The sequence below is a fragment of the Meles meles genome, chromosome 2, assembly GCF_922984935.1.
Source record: "Meles meles chromosome 2, mMelMel3.1 paternal haplotype, whole genome shotgun sequence".
Taxonomy (NCBI): Eukaryota; Metazoa; Chordata; class Mammalia; order Carnivora; family Mustelidae; genus Meles; species Meles meles.
In genome coordinates, this window is record NC_060067.1 from 169875927 (window position 1) to 169897226 (window position 21300).

Consider the following 21300-nt stretch of genomic DNA (forward strand, 5'->3'; position numbering starts at 1 on the left):
ACAGCCAGGACCACTCACTATTACAAGCCTCTGCCATTAGCACAGTGACCTGCTTACCTGAGAACAGGGACTGCCTCACTGAGCTTTGTATTCTCCCTCTAAACAGTTTTCACCACACCTCAAACTTTAAAGTACTTACGAATCACCTCAGAATTCGTTAGAACACACACTTTGATCGAGTAGGTCAGGGATAGGTGTGTGGTACACATTTCTAACAAACTCTGAGGGGTTGACAGCCCAAGCTGAACAACATAATCACCTGGGAATCTCTAAAAGCCACAGGGTTGAGATGTCACCCTAAACCAACAGAATCAGAATGTCTGGAGGTGATGCGTGGGAAGTCAGAATTTTAAAAAGCTCCCTACATAACTGTAATGTGAAGTCAGGTCAAAACCCTGTTTTAGAGCTTTCCTACTTGAGCTTGGTCCATGGACCACTGTCCTAGCCCTGTGCCTCTCAAACTTCGTTGTACATGTGAACCATCTGGACATCTTAAAATGCAGATCCTAACTTAGTGAGTCAGAGGTGGGGCTTGAGATTCTGCACTTTTTTTTTTTTTTAAAGATTTTATTTATTTATTTGACAGAGAGAGATCACAAGTAGGCAGAGAGGCAGGCAGAGAGAGTGAGAGGGAAGCAGGCTCCCTGCCAAGCAGAGAGCCCAATGCGGGACTTGATCCCAGGACCCTGAGATCATGACCTGAGCCGAAGGCAGCGGCTTAAACCACTGAGCCACCCATGCACCCCTGAGATTCTGCACTTCTGACAAGCTCTGAGGTGATTACTGTGGGGAAGCAAGGTGGTAAGCAGGAAGATTAAAAATCTCAGTAGTTCAGTGTGTGTGATTTGTAAGGCTTTCCTTTTATAATTCTTAATTCAGAAGAATCCTGAAATGGAGGTTTAGGTGCAGGCATATGAAATAGCATATGGGGTGTAGGGATTATAAAGGTAAATCATTCATCTAATATTGGCTCAGATATAGTTTAATATTAATCCTCATTAGCATTCAAGATTATATTGAACATACCTCACACCATGGCCACTTGGGTGCTGAGTGTTAAGGCTCTGCTAGGAGCTTGAGCTAATTTAATACAGACTCCTGTATCGGTTTATAGAAAGCTTATGAGATCCACAGTGGAAAAAGAAAAAAAAAAAAAGATGAAAGCACTGGAAATGTACCCATTTTGCATTCTGATAAACTGGTATTCCTATGTAAAATACCCTCAAAGAGCTTTATTTCTCTTATTTTTCCCCAAACCACAAATCGGTGGATAATGTTTCTCATCCAGTACTGCAAATCTTGTGTTTAGTGACCACTGCTGAGAGAAAATGCTACTGTTTCCTTTAAAAGTTAAATATTGCACTGATACATGAATAAGAAGATTGCTGTATCATCCCAACCAGTTACAATATTAACTGCCAATCCAGTTTTTTATTTAAAAAATAAATGTGACTGTCCTTGTAATTGATATGTATGTCCTTGTATTATAATATATATGCCCAACGTCTTTAATCATTTGAAGTCTTTTAATATGGTTTTTGATAAAAGATGATCCACTTCAGTAAGCATCCCACAGCACTCCTCAAGGGACACATCCACCATTATCCAGGGTGCATTACTTGAAGCTGTAAACTACAGAATTAGAACGTTTCTAGGAAACTCTATGTCAAATCCGGCAACATTTCCTGAAGTCATCACCAATTTATACAAGAGGCACTCAACAAACAGAAAGAGCCCAAACCAAGAGAGCCAGCCAGGGCCAGGACTGTCTGGGAGGAACCAAAAGAACATCAATGACCAGAGCACATAGCTTTTACAACGGCTCCCTGAGAAACAAGGTGCTACTGGAGAAATGAAGCCAGCACAGAAGAATGGCCGGGAAACTCACCTTAGGGACTATTTTCTACAGATACGGAATCAGAAGACACACAAGCGGCGTGTGCCCATCTCCGCAGCGTGTCTCAGTGCGGTGCTCACCCTCCAAGAGTTCGCTCATGTCCACAGCTGCTGGCCTCACCTCTGAATGGTGACTCTGAACGCTCTGCAGCCAACCTTCAACCTCATATTCCCACCAGCATTTGTACATAAAGCACCATCACTCTCCTCAAATTTTACCTGTTTAAACTGACCCCACCACCCGCTATTCTCTCACAAACCTTGCTGATCTACCCAATTCCTATTACTTCTGGATTCAGTAAGTAATCTAAGCTTGAAGTCTCACAGTGATTTTGACCCAGCCTTCATGTCCTGTATTCAAACATTCGCCAAGTCCTTGCATCTTTTTTTTTCTTTACTAGGCTTTTCTTACCTATTTTCTTATATCCCTTAGACTATTACTCAGAATACTACAAAACTCACAATAGGTTTAAAATAAATATCCACAAACTAGAACTTAGCAAATTCTTACAACAAAACTATAAATAAAGTGGTAAGCTTATTTCCATTTTACCAATAAGAAATCAGAGGCTCTCTTAAGTCAAACAACCTACCCAACATCAGTTAGTAAAAAGGCAGCTAGTAAAAAGGATGACTAGACCTCCCGGTCTTCTGATCCCAAATCTAAATATTTATGCCACCTGACCACAGTGTGTTGTACTTTATGAAAAGAAGTGATATTTCAGGAAGTCCAATAATAAGTGTGCCAGGCAGCATGGAGCTGGGAGGACAGTGCTGGCAGCTCAGAGGCTGAAAAAGGACATGGTGGAGGCATGGACATAAATTTTGATTCATTTATCTCCTACTATGTATACCAGGCACTGTTACACCACTTGATTTTCTTTTCTTATTTTTGGTCACCTGATTAATTTCATTTGCTTCTCCTTCCTTTACCAGATAGGTATTACTCATTGCATTTTACACTTAGAAAGGCTCCTAGATTTTCTATAATTACTCAAGATCACACCTCTAGTGAGTAACTACGGCAGGATTCAAACCCAGGTAAGCCACATCATGCATCATTGAGCAAGAACTCCTTTTGGTAAATTTAAAAAAAAAAAAAAATCTATTATAGCTTCTAGAAAAGCAGATGGAAGATCCAGAAAGACAAAACATGAGAACCCATTTTCTGCAGAACTAGTTTTAAAAAATAAAAGAAAAGGACTAAAAAGATTACTAGAGCAACAGCTACCCAATAATGAACCTCTGAGACAGCAGAGCTTCCTGTTTCTAATGTTACAAGAAAAGTTGGGTACTCAGTGGCCAGCCAGGTCTCTAAAGATGACTTCACAAGATCAAATCATTTCCTCAGTCACCAGCTTAACTAATACCACATTAGTTTAATTTCTTATTTTAATACTTATACATTACATTAAAATGCCTGCAGGTTTTAAGTTGGAACATCAAAATATTTTTTGAAATCATACTTCACAAATTTCTGTATGAATCCTATTTCATGTGACTTTTTCCTAGACAGAAAGAAACTAAGGAAAGAGATAAACTGAAGAGAGGGGATAATTTTAAATGCCAGCATTCCATTTGAGAACAGGAGGGGAAGAACAACAGGAAGGCAAAAAAACAAAACTATCAAATTCAAAGTGGACCCAGGAGTGGCTGGAGAACCCTCCTCAGGCATACCAGTTGCACACAGATGTAATTCACCTCTTCTGTGGTAATGCATATCCTGAGCGGTATCTTAAAGAAAAACTAGGAAACTGAGGCATAAAATACATGCATTACACTAAACAGGGGATTTTAAAAAGGGGCTTTATGTATTTCAGAGAACCAAAACAAAGCTCCTGTCATATTACTGTATTTGATATCTCTCTTTTACTATCTTTCCAAACCTAAGCTCAAAAGACATGGACAACATTCAGCTCTGTTAGTGGTCACAGTGACAACATTTGTGCCTTTAGGTCTTCAGGCCAGAACTTACTGATTGGAGTTGCAATCATCAGATGATAAGCCAGCGAGGGAGAAGCACCCAGACACAAAGGAACCCATTGGAACATGTACAACTGTAAGTCTCTAATTATCCTTTCTAATTTTGGAGCCATGTGACTGGACTTCACACAGCACTGCTGACCCTGTCAGCCCGAGTGCTATGTAGCGGACCACAACGGGAGAGGATGCTCTTCTTTGCTCCTTCATTAAAATATTGTGTTACAATCGTAGGGTGAGCTATTTCCTGACTGACTGCAGCTTCCTCGTCAATATTCAGTGCTCAGAGCACTCAGAGCACCTGAGAAAATTTAACTCTTCCTATCCAGGGTTAGTCCAGGGTCTTAAGAATTTTTTTCACCTTATAAAGAATGATCTATTTGATATCAAAAAGGTATATAATCCTTTAAAAGACAAACAGTGAGCACATGTACTCTTTAAAAATGTCCTTTCGGACCTAATACTAGAATATTACAGATTTGAAATGTTTTCTTCTTTGACTTAAGTGGAGAGAAAGAGTACTGGGCAAGAATAATCCCCTTTGGCCACCAGTGCACGGCTAACTCCAAGACTGTAAGGTGTTGCTAAGAGGGAGAACTAAGTCTTGCTGAAGTGATACAACATCCTCATCACCTTTCCCAAACACTTGCACTTGTCTTTAAAGAAGCAACACAATAGAGAACATGTTATCTGGCATTCAAAGGAAATCACTGTCAAATACTGCCACTGAAATCATCTTTAATGACAGAGTAAAGACACATACTGAAGGAGATAAAGATTTAAAAATATACCTAGGCAGTGCCAAATATATTTTTGTTTTGAAACCAATAATAAATGGACTCTGGAGCCTGATTACCTGGGTTCAAATCCCGGGTGTGCCACTTACCACCTGTGTGACTTTGAGCAAGTTACTCAACTGTGCTATGCTTCTGTTTCCTTATCTGGAAAATGTGAACATTATTAGCTTCTTTCTCCTGATTTCTTATGAGAACTACATATCATGTGTTTACTAATAAAACCTATAGGATGCCTTTGATATAAAATTTTGCTCAGAGACAGCCTAAGTAATCTTATCTTTTCTACCGGTTGAGAGCTGACATTTTATACATTAAAATCAATACTTCAACAGAGATGGGCTTAATTTCTTGGTTCAGTTCTAGTTAGAATCAAAGAAGCATTATCAGGGAGGTAGGCATGTCATTAGCCATATCATCCCCTTTCCTCTGAGCTTTCTTCAGATTCCTTTAATATGGTCAAACCCCCTAGTCCACTGCTTACAGAACAGCGAGGTTGGTGGATAGAAACAAAATACAAGGCATAGGCACTTGTTTTATTTAGCACTTTCTTTATGTAAATGTCACAACATTTATTAATAAAATTGGAAAAAAAAATTTTCCCCTTGAATTCTAACACTTTGACCCTCAGTGCTTGGTTGAGGGAAGTGAATCAGGTTCACAATTGTACAGTCAGCATTCTAGTTTGGATTTCCTTAACAGGCTCAATAGCCTACTTCCTTACATCTGCAGAAGAATGCTTTAATGTAGAAGAAATGTTTAAAAGCCTGCTCACTGATTACTTTAAAAATTTATGGAGACATGTTCATTATCAATTTGGTAAATTTTTTCTCAAATTAAACATAACACATACCACCAACAAGTTCTACAATTACCATGTCAGACTCCTGGTTCTATAGACTTATGAATGAGAGAAATTACATTTAGAAAAAGAATAAAGATATAAAACTAGGCAGCCTAGAACAGTGAATGTCTAGGAGTCAGACAATTTGAATCCTGGTACAGGATCTCTCACCAGGTAAATCCAGCCCACCAAACTAGGACTCGGATTCTTTACCATAAAAACAGGAAAGATTACCCTAAGGCCCCTTCGAGCTGAAAAATGTCATAATTCTTCAACTTATAATTCTTCTGGTGCTGCAACTTGAAAGCACCAATAAGGCAGAGACGGTAAAGAAAAACATAACAGTTATTCCTGTTTCTTTACAATTTCTTAGGATCACTGGGCCCATTCTATTTTTTAACCCTGAATAAAGACATATATCATAAAACAAACCTCTTCTACCTATAACCATTTATTATCTTATGCCAACTCAGAGAGCACAAATAGATTTATCCAAGTCACAAAGAAGGACAGAATGATCACTAGTTAGGAATCATGAGGAAGAGTGCCAGAGCTGAGAGAGAAGTTTGGTTGGCACATCTCTAAGATGCTTCTCATTCGGTACTAGAATTCCATCTTATTTTTTTTTAAGTTTTAACTTAAATTCCAGTTAGTTAACACACAGTGTAATACTAGTTTCATGTGTTTAACACTTCCATACAATACCCGGTGCTCATCATAAGGATGTTCCTTAATCCCCAGCTCATCCATCCATATAATACAAATAATGTATATTTTTTGTTAAAAGAGACAGTTGATTTAAGTATCTGTTCTTTCTCTCTCTTTTTGGTTTTGTTTTGGGGGAGGGGTGTTTTGGATTATTTTTGTTGTCATTGGTGACTCATGACTTTTTTAAGTGGGAAAAACAAGTTCATTATATTCATATTTTTTATTTGTATTTTCAAGACTTTAAACATTTATGTTTAAAAGTGAGAAGAAAAATAGTATTCGAAACTGATTCTTGAAACAACGCAAGCTTATAATGTATCCCAATAACTTTCTGACATGGTAAGAAGATTCTGTCTACAGTGAACTCTGCGCACTTTCTCCAAGTATTACCCCTGGAAGATAGGAATTGGCTCCTGCATGCACACACGCACACACCGCCACATACATCTATCTGTACATACTGGCTTAAGCCAAACCCTTGTCTTGCAGATGTAGAAATTGCTGCTTTCTCTGATAAAACTGGTTTTAGACTTGGGGCACCTGGGTGGCTCAGTGGGTTAAGCCTCTGCCTTCGGCTCAGGTCATGATCTCAGGGTCCTGGAATGGAGTCCCACATGGGGCTCTCTGCTCAACAGGGAGCCTGCTTCTCTCTCTCTCTCTCTCTCTCTCTCTGCCTGCCTCTCTGCCTACTTGTGATCTCTGTCAAATAAATAAATAAAATCTTTAAAAAAAGAAAATTGGTTTTAGACAAAAAAACAGAGTTAATCACTCTCTTGGATCATGCTAATGTTAACAGAGAAAAGGCATTTTCTTTCTTCTATATGAAACTTGAAATGAGGAAAAGCAATTCTAGTGTAAATCATGCAAGCATTATAATTACTATATATAAGAAAACCCAAGAAGATTCAATCACTCTATAGAATGGTAAAGTACCAACTCATTTCTTTCATTAATCAAAAGACATTAATGCAAAAGACAAAACGGTGGTCCTTCTTGAATTCATGTAGCTGGTATTAACACAGTGTTCCAGGGCAGGGAGGGGGAGCTATGAAAATGCTGTTGCATTCCTTATTCCCCATCTCACCCATCCCCTGACCATCTCCCCTGGGTAACCATCAGATTGTTCTCTATTGTTAAGAGTCTGTTTCTTGGTTTGTCTTACTACTGGCCAACATCTAATGGTTTTACAATGCATTTAATGAAGCTTTGACTTGAGATGGCCTGAAGTATACTGCTGTCTAAATGTGAGATGCTAAAATACTGTAACCTACCCTAATACTCTTTCTTAATTATCCAACTCTGCCTTACCAAAAATGACGGGCACCCATGCTGGCCCCAATAATGACCACGTCCTATTCCAAGTAACCAGACCATACATTTGTAAAGTTCTCACCTAATTCCTTCCTGATCTGACTCACTGATGTTCATTTCTTCTTTTTATTTACTTACCCTCCCTGTAGCTTCTACAAGAAAGCCTCTCAGCCACAAAATCCCTCAGCTCCCCCAACCTATTTTGGGGGTCTGAAATATAAATAACTTCAACTCACCCCAGAAAGTTGGACTGAAATTTTAATAAAATTATCTGTATTGGGTCGGTGGTTCTGGGAATGCAGGAGGAACAATAGAAATGACCCCCCAGCCCCCCCAGGTCCCCCCATCTTCCAGTCCCCTCCCCACCCTCTTCCTTAACCCTTGACTCTCCAACCAAAAGAGTGTATGCCCAGGTCACATCTCCATAGGTAACCTGTTACCTATGCAGGAAACCAGAGTATCAGGAGCCCTCACCCCATACCTTCTGATCACCAAATATGAATGTGAGCCCATGCCCTGCCTTGGCCCGATAAAAGACCCCCCCCCAACTCCCTCCCAGGGTGACTTCCTCGATCCCCCTTTCCAAGTCTTGGAACCTCGCCCGAGAGAGTGCCCACCTCCTCCCCGCTCGACTTTCCTGGCTCCCCTTCTCCGGAGCCCTGAAACTTCACTGGAGAGTGCCTTTAATAAATCTTCCCTTGGGCCTACCTTGCCTGGTATTGTGTTTACCTCACCTGCAAAACCTTACAATCTGCATGCCTATACTATTGCATTTTATCCAACTTAGTTATCAGAGATGACGGTGAAACAAAAGGACAAACAAGTAAAGCAAAAAGGTCCCCTCTCTGAGGGGAGGACTGCCCTCCTCAGAAACATGTTCCCCTCAAAGATCCCCTCCAGAGACACCCTCCATCTCAGGGATGCCACCTCTCTCAGAGACACAGGAAGTCTAAATGTGGATTTAGCAGCCAAATCAATTCTGATTCACAACACCTTTATTCAAGCTCCTACTTTGTACCAGGCACTATGCTAGTTGCTTAATCTCTTATTAACTCTTAAATATAGACACATAGCATACTGGAAATCATTAACCCTATTTTGCCAGTAAATAAAGTGGGTATCAGAGAAAGCTAAGTGGCTTGCCCAAGTATTTCAGACCAAGGTCTTCTGCTTTTGAGACTAGTGTTAATTATCTCTCCATGGACCCAAGAAGACAATCAACAACCATGGTCCACTTCATATGGAAATGCATAACTTCAATGCTCTAATGTGCCAGTCTTGAATGTGTTCATCTAATGAAATCTAGAAAATGCTCAACATAAGATGGACTGCTCACAAAGAAGTTCACTGGAAACCTGTAACATGAATACTGACTTAAAAAAAGCACTGACACTTTTTCATACAGCTTTAAAATAGTTTATCCCCATTTAACCTCCCCTCCACCTCTCCCAAAATACACACACCGACACACTTTAATTCAGGAAAATTATATCAAAACTAAATTCACAAGATCATTTGAAGTTTAATATTCCCTGCCCATTGATAAAGATGTAAAGGACAGGTAAATGACCTGAGAGTGATGAGCAAGAAGCAATGAAATGCTCGATAATCCATAAACAGACAGGAAATGACTAAATGACATGTATGGCACATATAAACAATGTAATGTGTCATCTTCTTTCCCAGGTAGACTTAAACCCTAAAGTAGAGAGAGGAAATATTCATAGCCTTGACCAAGTATCGGCTCTATGAAGCATTCACATAATCAGATCCTTCCCCCACCATCTCAGGAACAGGAAGAATGCCTAACAGAGCAGGACCTCACAGAGGAAAGGCCTGGAAGAGACTTTGGTCACCATCTAACCCAGCACCTTCAATTTGCAAGTAAGGAATTTCTGGCCTAGTCAAGCAACCCGCTTCAAGTCAACAACCAGTATCAGTGCCAAAACAAAAGTCGACACCTCCCAGTGTTCTTTTCACAGCACCATACCACTGCTACCAAAGCTGCACCATGGGAGCTAACACCTACTCCTCACCCACATATATTTTTTATTTTACACACCAATTTACATATGGTAATCCAGGAAATATCACCAAATAACCACAGCTTGCCAATTTGGCAAAACTGCTAAGGTGTACTCTGCCTGCCCCTAAAACCCGAATTTCTTTCTACTCCCATCATTCACTTCCATCCACAGAAACTGGCCAAATGCTACTTAGATATTCCAAGTTCAGATCTCCCAAACAGAAAATGATACAAAAACCAATGCACGAAATTAACGAGAATAGAGCTAGTACCTTCCCCAGAAAGCAATCTCTGGCATGCCTTTCATGTAGATGGAGTCACTGGTGTCAGTCAGCCCATTGGTGATCCCACTAGAATAGCCCACCACTATTCCACCATCTGCTGAGACGCTCAGGACGTCCTGCTGTCCTGCCACCGGCATCCTCTCCAGGAACTGACTGCCTTCTTTAATGCGCTGCTGTATCATTGGTGTGAGGGGCATTTCAAAGCTAAAATAGCTATCAGGTTCTGAATATAACGTCTCCAAGGACTCTGCACTGTAGTATAAGGAAGTGTTGTCCAAAATGGTTTCAAACTGGGAGCTGTACACATCAGTGGAGTCTTCTGTATACCCAGGCCCAAGGATATCATCATCTCCTCCCATAAAGTGCTCCTCTTGCTCAAGAGTCCTGCACAGGAAATAAGAATGAAGAATTTCAAAATTAGGTTAATATTCTTTTTATTTTTTTCCTATCAATCATATAAAAAAGATAAGATTCTGTAAAGCCAACAATTATATTCTTTGGGCTTCTCTTTTAATATATTTGGAAAGGAAGGTATCACAGAATCATATTTGGGTTGACAAACCTCTTGGCATACATGTGCTACTCTACCCTGTAAATAATTTACATAGTTTCAAACTAGTTTCCTAGTATGGGGCTGTATCTGGTCTATTGAATATTTGAATAAAATATTAAATTCTCATTTTAGCCAACTAATCTCCACAAATTCAAATTATTAACAGCTACTGTCATCTCAATTTTAATGGACACAGATAAATATAGTGTAAACTTAATGGACTAAAAATACACTAAACTTTCATCAGTCTTTTAATACTTTCTGATTTAAACAAGACCAAATGCCCTCAAGAGGATGACTACATTAGAATCCAAAGGCCGCCCCCTGCTGACAATGAGGCAGCACTGCAGAGAAATTTCAAGGCCCAAAATTAGCCAGTGAAAGACCTTTAAAGTTTTTTTTTAAAGCCAGCAAACATGTTAATTTCAAGGCTAAACAAAACAGTGAAAACCTATAAACAACTTACAATTTCATATACATGGGTGGATGGAGCACCAACTAATCAGTATGCAGCATTTTGTTCAAATATTAAAAATGAACATCAGGATAACTAAACAAAAATTTTAAAACTCGGTAAGAGCAAGAGGTCAAGAGTTAGAAAAACCTGGAGCTGAAGGCTGGAGGTGCCAATTACCAGCTACATCACTTTAAAAATCTTCACTTAATCTCTGAGTCTCAGATTCCTATAAATAGGAATACAGTAACAATTGAAAGAAAACTACCTCCTAAGTATCCATATTCCTACATATTATGAGGACTCAATCAATAATAAAATTGTCATAGTTGTTTTTAAATTACAAAGATCTACTATGTACCAAATAGTACTCTGGGTTTATATTTCTAAATAGCTTCTTGCTGCTTAGGAAATAAAATGGGAAGTTCCTATAGGGAAGCTCCTCCTTACCCCTCCCTCCACACTCATTTCCCACCCCTGCCCCAGCCTCCTTGCACTTCAGCCACACTGCTGTCATACTTGACATAAAGCCTTTGTTTCACACAACTCTAGGAAGCACACGTAGTCAGACAATTCAGCAGCCCTCCTTGCATGTTGTTCCTTTGCCCATGCTGTTCCCTCACTCCCTGGAACATCCTTCCTCCCCGTACTGTGCCTGGTTAACTCATATTAATTTTTCAAGTCTCAGCCTACTTATCATTTCCACAGAAAAGCCTTCTCAGGGCCATCAACTGAATTTAAATTACTTTTTTCTAGTATGTCTCTCTTCTTCTCCTTCACAGAACCTACCACTATTTATGATCCTATAATTATTAATATATTATATGGTCAGTGTTTATCTTCAGCAGAAAACTCTATGACGGCAGTGACCACAGGCCATTACCTATTTTGAATGTTCTTTTATGCCCAGCATCTAGTAGGGTCAAGAATATTGTAGACAATCAAACACTATTTGTGGAAGAAGAGAGAAAGAGGAAAGGAAGAATGAATTAATAATAGCAAAAGTGCATATTCCAGTGGGAATATAATTACTGAGCCGTGCCACCCACCAAGGCTGCTTCTGAGAGACGTCTAGAGATTTTTATGTGTTGGAGCTTGGGGAGGAAGGAGTAGAAGGGAGAAGTCCTGATTACCATCCTAAAGGAGCATCACTCTAGGTGGATTTGTTAATTAACTGCACAGGAAAAGGCATTTCCTTACACCAAACAAACACAAAAACCCTTCAGCCTTGCCATACATGTTCTCCCACATAAGCTGTAAAATGTGGTGTTCTGAGGACCAACAGAAGAAAAGATGGTACTAACTGGAAATGAGAGTACACGGCAAATGACTCCGCCAAAAGGTCACTGTATGGTCAAGACTGCAATCAAGAGAAGTAATGAAAGATAGGTCCTGTCTTCCATTTATCCAGGCTCTAAGCTCGTGCAGATGTCAGAAATGTGTGGAAAGAGCAGGAAATGCAATATGTATAAGCTGACTAATCAGGCCCCAAATCAAAACATGTATGTTTTACATACTTCTTACAAGTATGTAAGAAGGGATTCTCAGTGAATGCCATGGAACAACTGAATTATAAATTCAGTCTACTTTTGACCTCCAACTTCCTTTCTACACTTAGAAAGTTGAGGCAGCCCACACCCAACACCTCTGTGTTCACACATGTCTGCAGCTTGTGTGCAGGCACTGGTATTGCATCCAGAAGAAGTGCCTATAGTAAGATACAATGACTATAGGTATGTCAAGAGTCCAGATCCTTTCATATTATTAAAGATAACTGCTGGGTACTGTTATGTAGCTGTCTGATGCTGGAAAACTTGAAACCTGTCAAATATAAAAAATGTCAGAAATGGACAGGTTCACAGTTTCTCCAGAATTCTGCCTCCCTAATCTATGCCTAATGGACAGCTTTATAACAAGATCACTTTAATATCTTAGGATTTGGAAGGAATCCAGCCTATGGTAACTTCTCTTCCACTCTATGAAAACAAGGCCCCAGGATACTGTGTTGAGTTCTCTTGGCCAAGCACAGGCTAACAGTTTCCTATGATGTGTACCAGGCATCACAGACAGTAGGATGACTATGGGAGCTCACCTTTCCTTGTCTCTCTCCAGTTCAGGTTTCTTCTCAAGATGTTCTTTGTTGTCCTTGAGGAAGACTTCATCCTCTCCATTGTCAACACGAGGCAGAGGGGAAAACGTCCCTGAGCCAGTGCCTGGCTTCTCTGAGGAAGTGCTCCAGGTTTCATCCCAAACACTCTCAGTTAAACCAACTGAATTATACAAACCAGCAGATGAGATGAGACGGCTTGGCACTTTGGAAAATTCTCTGCTTTCAGGAGAGGTCGTCCTTTCCAATGGGATCTCAAAATCCACAGGCTGCTGTGTCTCTCTTTTCTCCCCTCCTGTCCACAATATTTCCACCCCTTGAAATTCCACATGTTTGACCCGGCCAGGGCGTCCTGTGGAGCTACCTTGATCAGACCTTCTTTCCCTCAAAGAACCAACACTGCCCGCCGAGGTATGGGTCACCGCTGGGCTCCCCAGGGAGGATACTGGACAAGCTGGTTCCTGCACACGAAGAGCCCCTTTTCTACCATCATCAGTTACCTTGGAAAGCTCTGCCTGAGTTTCTTCAGTTAATAGCACAGTCAGATCCTTCTGGATGCTCAAGTAAGAATTCTCCTCAGTTGTAACTTCAGCTGAAAGAGGTATATCTGGTCCTTTTTCATGGCCAGCAGGAAATGATTTGCTGGCTCTCTGTCTCTTTGTTTTATGAGGGGCAGTGTCCAGCTCCTTCTCCACCTGCTGAACTGAAAAACTAGAAATAGCATATTTGTCCAGTACCTTTGTAGCCTGTAATGTTCCTGAAGCTATTCTGGCTTCTGTGGCTTTCAGAGTTGATATCAAAGAGTCAATGGGTTGTAAACTTTGTTCCTTGAGGTGACTTTGAGAGAGGGACTCTGTGACATCTTTTGGTCCTTCTGTAACACTGTCAGGCCCAGAGTGGTCATCATCAAGAAGCTGGACCCCCTGCTGCCCTTGTGGGCCACCTGGCAGAGACTCTGTATCAAACCCAAGAGAAGTTCTTAGGCCTTCTCCACTTTCCTCCATGGTCCCATATTCTGGAAATTCATTTGTGACATTGGGTGGGAGTAAAGTGCTTCCTCCATGATCACCTACGAAGAGAAGAGAATGGAGATATAAATTGTTTTGAACAACAGGTTCCAATGTGTATTAATAAATATCCACACAGATTAGGTACTCAATAATCCTTATTTGATACTTTCACTGTCTCCTGCCCCTCAGCCACCCTGCCACACATTCTTCTCATAACTTTACAAGTGGTCCCTTCCATTCAGCTAACATGAGGGTAAGGTTTTAGTACAGAAGGCGGCATCTAATGACACATGCCATGTTTCACCCTGCTTTTGATAAAGTCTCACACATGCAACTCAGTTGCTGCATATGCAGTAAGAGAATAAAATAAAATACATATCACTTTCCATATACCACTCATGAAGTAGTAACTCAAATATTTATATTGGGCATGAAAACAAATACCTTATGATCTAGCCAACAGTATTTGTGCAGTGCAATCTCTGAGACAGATACGATCTACTTAGAGTCAATAAATACTTTTTCAGCTTGGAGGCCTCCCCTTCACTACTGGATATCTATGGGGAAAAAGGCTTTCAGAACATCCTTGGACAATGAGAGTGAAGTCAAATGGAATAGGATACTTAATGTGTTAAGAAAAATTTCCAGGATCCCAGCTGCATAACTTAAATGGTGTGTTATGCAGAACCCCAATATGTAAGAAGTAAAAATAGTAAATAGTATGTATTTACTGCAACAAACCAAATTTACAACATTTTCTTATTAAAATGGCAGTCAGTGAGAACAATGAAAATGTTCTGATGAAGAAAATTTTAAATTGGGAGTTTATGGATAACAGGTACAGTTATATCAGCTCTGATAATCCAATTTCCTTCTGAACTTGGTTTTGGTTACTTTGTATCAAGAAAATCCTCATGTACACTAGAAATGTAGTATACCACTTTGACAACTTTATGAAAGAGGACAGGTGTTGCTGTGTTACTATTTTTAAAGCCCTGTGAACTACAACCTTTCTACTTAGTGAAATATTAGATAAATATCTGAATATATGCACTAAAACGACATGAAAGACTTGATTCCAAGGCATACACAAAATGAAGTTAACTTGGAAACATGAGTTAACATATGGTATCCCCCAGTATGCAAAATATGATGAATAGTAGTACATCTGAGAGTGTATACCGTCTAATATTCCATGTTCTAAAAAATTTGAAATATATTTTTTATTTTTATTTATTTATTTGACAGACAGAGATCACAAGTAGACAGAGAGGCAAGCAGAGAGAGAAGGGGAAGCAGGCTCCCCGCTGAGCAGAGAGCCCGATGCGGGGCTCGATCCCAGGACCCTAGGATCATAACCTGAGCAGAAGGCAGAGGCTTTAACCCACTGAGCCACCCAGATGCCCCTGAAATATATTTTTTAAATTAAATTTGAGTAAGGTGAGGATGGAATCCAAAAGCACTTCTCTGTGATGGCTGTACTTAGAATACCTTCATAAGACAGGACTAAGAGAATGTGGCTTGCTGAAATCTGAAGAGGGAGCATTTCTTCAAATCCTAATTTTGAAACAAAGACAGTTAAAAACAGTAAGATCCCTCTTACTATGGTGGCATATTGGTATCTTTTCCTCTTTGAAGATTCAGTGGTTTGTAATATGCTCACTAAATTATACCATTACCACTAATTCCAAAACATTTCACCACCCACTCCAAAAAACAAACAAACAAACAAAAAACCCCATATTCATCAGCTGTGGCTCCTCAGTTCCAGGTAACTGACCAATCTACATTCTTTCTGTCTCTATAGATTTGTGTATTCCAGACATGTCATAAAAATGGAATCATATACTATTCAGTGTCTGGCTCTTTTCACTGAGCACAATGTTTTCAAGGTTTATCCACAGTGTGGCATGTATCAGAACTTCATTCCTTTTTACTGTCAAACAATATTTCACTGTATGGATATACCATTGTTTATTTGTCCATTCATCAGTTAATGGACATTTGTGTTATTTCTACTTTTTGGCTATTAAGAAGTTATACACAATATACAATGTGTCTACATTTATTTTCAGTTTTCTTGGATATACATCTATGAGTGGCATTTCTAGGGCTCACGGTTACTCTATGTTTAGTGTTTGAGAAACTGCCAGTTTTCCAAAACAACTGCACCATTTTACCTTCCTACCAGCAAAATCTGAGAGTACCATTACTGTCCATCTTTTTTCAATTCTAGCTGTCCGGGTGAGAATTAAATGATACCTCACTGTGGTTTTGATGTGCATTTCCCTAGTGACTGATATTAAGCATCTTGTCATATATGAATTGGTCATTTGTACATTTTCTTTAGAATTATATCTGTTCAGATCCTTTCCCATTTTATAATTCAGTTACTTATCTCTTTATTATTGAGTTGTAAGAGTTCTTATATATTTTTGACAGAAGTTCTTTATCAGATATATACTTTGCAAATATTTTTCTCCCATTCTGTGGGTTGTCCTTCCCCTTAGTGATAGTCTTTTGAAGCACAAAGGTTTTTAATTTTGATAATATGTAACTCATCTTTTTTTTTTCTTTTGTTGCTTGTGCTTTTGGCATTATATGTAACAATTATTGTCCAAGATCACAAAAATTTATTCCTATCTTCTTCTAAGAGTTTTACAGTGTTAGCTATCACATTTAGATCTTTGATCCAATTTGAGTTAATTTTTGTGTATGGTATGAGGTAGAGATCCAACTTCATTTTTCGGGTGAATATCCAATTGTCCTAACACTATCTGTTGAAAAATCTATTCCCTCCCCCACTGAACTGCCTTGATATCCTTGTAGAAAATCAACTGGCCCTATGTATAAAGGTTTATTTCTGAACTCTCAATTCTATTCCATTGAGCTAGAAGCCTTTCTTGCAGCTGGTATTAAACCATCTTGATTATTATAACTCTGTGGAAACTAAAATAAGGAAGCGTGAGTCCTATTTTGTTCATCCTTTTCCAAGTTGTTTTGACTACTTTGTGCCTCTTGTATTTCCTACATGAATTTTAGGATCAGCTTGTCAGACAGCAGAAATTGTGAGAAACTTATGTGAATCTGTACAGTACTGCAATCTTAACAATATTATTATTACATCTTTCGATCTATGCCACAGACTGTCTTTCAATTTATTTAATTTTCTTGAATTTCTCTTAGCAATTTTTTATAATTTTACATGTAGAAATTTTGCATTACTTTTATTAAATTTATCCCTTAGTAGTTTATTCTTTTTGATACTGTTATATCTTAAAATTGCATTTTCATTGCTAGCATAGAGAAATACAATTGGTCACTGTATAAGGAACTTATATCCTACAACCTTGCTGAACTTTTTTTTTTTAATTTTTTTTTTTAAGATTTATTTATTTGACAGACAGAGATCACAAGTAGCCAGATAGGCAGGCAGAGAGAGAGAGGAGGAAGCAGGCTCCCTGCCAAGCAGAGAGCCCGATGCCGGACTCAATCCCAGGACCCTGAGATCATGACCTGAGCCGAAGGCAGAGGCTTAACCCACTGAGCCACCCAGGCGCCCCAACCTTGCTGAACTTTTTTTTTTTTTCAGTGTAACAGTATTAATTGTTTTTGCACAACACCCAGTGCTCCATGCAATACGTGCCCTCCCTATTACCCACCACCTGGTTCCCCCAACCTCCTACCTCCCACCCATTCAAAACCCTCAGTTTCTTTTTCAGAGTCCATAGTCTCTCATGGTTCACCACCCCTTCCAAATTCCCTCAACTTCCTTCTCCTCTCCATCTCCCAATGTTAAGTTCCAACTGCTTTTTTGTGGATGTCTTGGGATTTCCTACATACAAAATCATGTCACCCATGAAAATAAATAGTTTCACTTTTTCTTTTTTATCCGGATGCCTTTTATTTCTTTTCCTTGCCTAACTGCCCTGGCTAACCCCCTAGTACAATGTTGATTAGAAGTGGTAAGAGAAGGGATGCCTGGGCGGCTCAGTCTGTTAAGTGTCTGCCTTCAGGTCAGGTCATGATCTCAGGGTCCTAGGACTGAGGGAAGTCAGGCTTTCCACTCAGCAGAGTCTGCTTCTTCCTCTGCCCCTCCCCCCAGCCCCAGCTCATGCGCTTGCTCTCCCCCAAGTAAATAAATAAAAATCCTTAAAAAAAAGAAGAAGAAGAGGAGGAGGTAAGAGCAGACAACCTTGTCTTGTTGCTAAACTTAAGAGAAAGTTTCAGTCTCTTACCATTAAGTTTAATGTTAGCTGTGCATTTTTCACAAATGCCTTCTATCAAGCTGAGATCCCTTCAGTTCCTAGTTTGTCAAGAGTTTTTATCATGAAATGGTGCCCAACTCTGTCAAATGCTTTTTCTCTGTTAACTGAAACACTCATGTGGATTTCATATTTTTTTCTAGTAACATGGTGTATTATGTTAATTGATTTTTATATACTGAACCAACCTTGCATGCCTAAAATAAACCTCATTTGATCAGAGTGTATAATCCTTTTCATATGTTGCTAGATTCAGGTTTCTAGTTATTTTTGGTGAGGAATATTGGTCTGCAGTTGTCTTGCATTATCTTCTCCCAGCATTAATACCAGGGTACTGCTGGCTTCACAAAATGAATTGGGAAATATCCTGTATTTGGCATCTGTTTAGACCCTCTTTACACTTTTTTTAAAACATTTTTCATATTTTATGCTTTTTTTGAGCTCTTACCAGTTTTCTCTCCAATAATCAGTTTCTTCAGCACTTTAAAACTATAAATTTATTGTTAATATGCTATGAAAGAAAAAAAGCAAGTAATCCAAAAAGATGTTTTCCTTTCTTTAACATAGTAAAAGAGCTTAAAATGCATAGAGAAGTACTTAGCACACAGTAGGAAATACTTTCTTTAGATTTTAAATGTTTTTCATTATTTCTCTAAACTAGATACCTTTAGAAAAATTCAAGTACCAAAGAATAAAGAATTTCAAAGGTTGAAGGATTTAAGAATTAATTCAGCCACCTTACAGTTAGGTGAGAAACCATGCTCAACTGAATGATATACTCTACCAACATGACACAACAAATAAAAAAATCAGAGCTTTTCTATTCTACCTCTACTATGCTTTACATCCCTCCCTGCCCCTCTACCTTTATTGGTAACCAGATACCCTAATATGTGTGTCTTCAATCTTTTCCCTGAAATTTAAAAATCTTCTGAAATGGTTATCCAATGTCCAGGCTCATTTTCCCACTTTGTTCCTAAACCAAAAATTATGTTGCTTTCAGTAGTTTCACACTGCCTACAGAATAGTCTAAAGTCTGAACTCCTTAAACTAGAAGTCCCAATCCCAAACCAGTCCCAATCTATTTTCCCTAAACTACTCTTTTTCTCCTGTTCAACTCTCTTTTCAAATGTTACACTATTACTTCTCCAATTGAAGGAGAGGTACAGCACATGAATACCTTGAAAAGGTTCTCTCAAATATATACTGGAAATAAAGTTAACTATATATACATGCCTTTGCCTTTGCTCAATCTCTTTTCCCCACAGGACATAGTTTTTCTTCCCATCTCTAAATTACCAGATTGTTTTCATCCTTCAAGACCTGACTCAAATCCCCTTTCTCTAATTAAGTCTTCCCTTAACCACCAGCGCTTGCAAGAAGTCACCTCTCCCCTTACAAACCTCAAGAGTATTTTAGCTGCATATTACATATCATACAAATACATGAAATAAGTGGACATGATGTTAGCTCATAGGTTAAAGCTACAAAAGACTACAATCTTTAACCTGTCTGAAGTGCTTTAACAAAACTGCCCATAGTGACCATTGAAGCCATACATATATTTAACAGATTACAGGGAAATCCATTCAACAAAAGGAAGAAAAGTTACTCTTTATTATTCAGGAGTCCACGTTACTCTAACACTTTAAACTGCCACCTGTAAAGCCACCACTAAAATAAACACTGGAACGCCAGCCCAAAGAGGAGCGACCATAAAAAAAATCAAGAAAAGAGGCCTCAAAGGAATTAAATAATCTCTCCACCCTATTTTTAATACTTTTCATTAAAATGAACCACATAAAGGAGGATGGAAAATGCTTCAGTTGTGGGCAACAACTTGTGATATCTTGATACAACATCTTTGCAACTGGTCAAGAAAGTGAGACAAAAGGGAAGGGATAAGGACAAAATCAAAACCCTGCACGACAAATAGCTTGCTTTACTATTCCAGTCCATTCTCCTGTTCTAGGTTTACTTTTCTAATGACAAGTGCAGACCAAGAAAAATCAATGTTCTGAGAGACAAACTGACCTGACCAAGGTAAACGGGACAATGTTCAACCACGTGTTATGCAAGAATTACAAGTCGGGACTAGATTCCTAGTCTTTTGTTTCTCAGGAGTAAATTCCTGGGAAAAACTAAGAGGTCTCTGAGTTGTTAGATCTCTATTTCTAACACCAGTAATATTATCAGACACAATAAAGAATAAAAAATCATCCAGTTGTAGCTTTGGAGCAAAAACAGCCTTGAACATCGCATGGCTCTTGGTTGGCACGCTCATCACAGGACTCAGCGCAGTATCAAATCCTTCCTTTCAAATAAGCCATTTCTTTGTTAGAATGCAAGAGCAGTTACTTCTGCTGCTTGCATTTCAGGTCACCACTTAAATTGTATTTAACAATAAACAAAACTTCGTAAGATATTAATCCTGACCTCTTTATTTAGAATTTCTGACTTATTCCTTGTTTTTAAAAATCAGGACTACTTATTAGGGTAATTTTTTTTTTTAAAGACCAAATTCTTCTTTTACTGTCCCCTTTTGAAACAGGACCATAGATACTTCCCATTTAAATGCCTATCATTTCCAAAATTCCTTCAAATTCAATAAACTTTTATTAATTACCTGCTGTATACTAAACATAGGGGATTCAAAAGTGAATATTGCCAAAGCATGAAAAGTCTGTTTAGCATGTTAAAAGAGTTTATTCCAGTAGCATTTGAAGGGATATACAGAGGACAAAGAACAAACATAAACAGACTAAGGAGTAACAGCCCAGGCTACTGGCAATAGCACAGGTGAGCTGACACATGCTTGAGCCTGGGCAAGGGTGGAAGGGACAGAACAAAGATGCAGGAGCTCCTGCATCTCCCACTCCAGCCAGTATCCACACCCAGTATCACCTCATGCCCTCTGCCCAGCCCCCTCTAACTTCAACATGCTCCCACAAAGCTGCTGTTCAGCCTATGCCAAGTGCTGTGGGCTCTTACACCTCACTTGTTAAAGCTTTTCCTTCACCTTTGTCAGTCTCTACCTAATGTAAGAATCCAAGTGAATACTGAAATAG

The 21300-nt window shown here is 39.1% G+C and overlaps 1 protein-coding gene across 3 annotated transcripts in view; it reads right to left on the bottom strand.

The window, feature by feature from the left end:
* PSD3 (pleckstrin and Sec7 domain containing 3) overlaps positions 1-21300 on the bottom strand; it is a 614599-nt gene that overhangs the window by 396440 nt on the left and 196859 nt on the right. For all 3 annotated transcript variants that reach the window (XM_045991818.1, XM_045991828.1, XM_045991839.1), the window contains 2 exons: positions 12943-14026; positions 9832-10227 (listed from right to left, as the gene is read on the bottom strand). In XM_045991818.1, the coding sequence (XP_045847774.1) occupies positions 9832-10227; positions 12943-14026 (1480 nt within the window). The remainder of the gene's footprint in view (positions 1-9831; positions 10228-12942; positions 14027-21300) is intronic.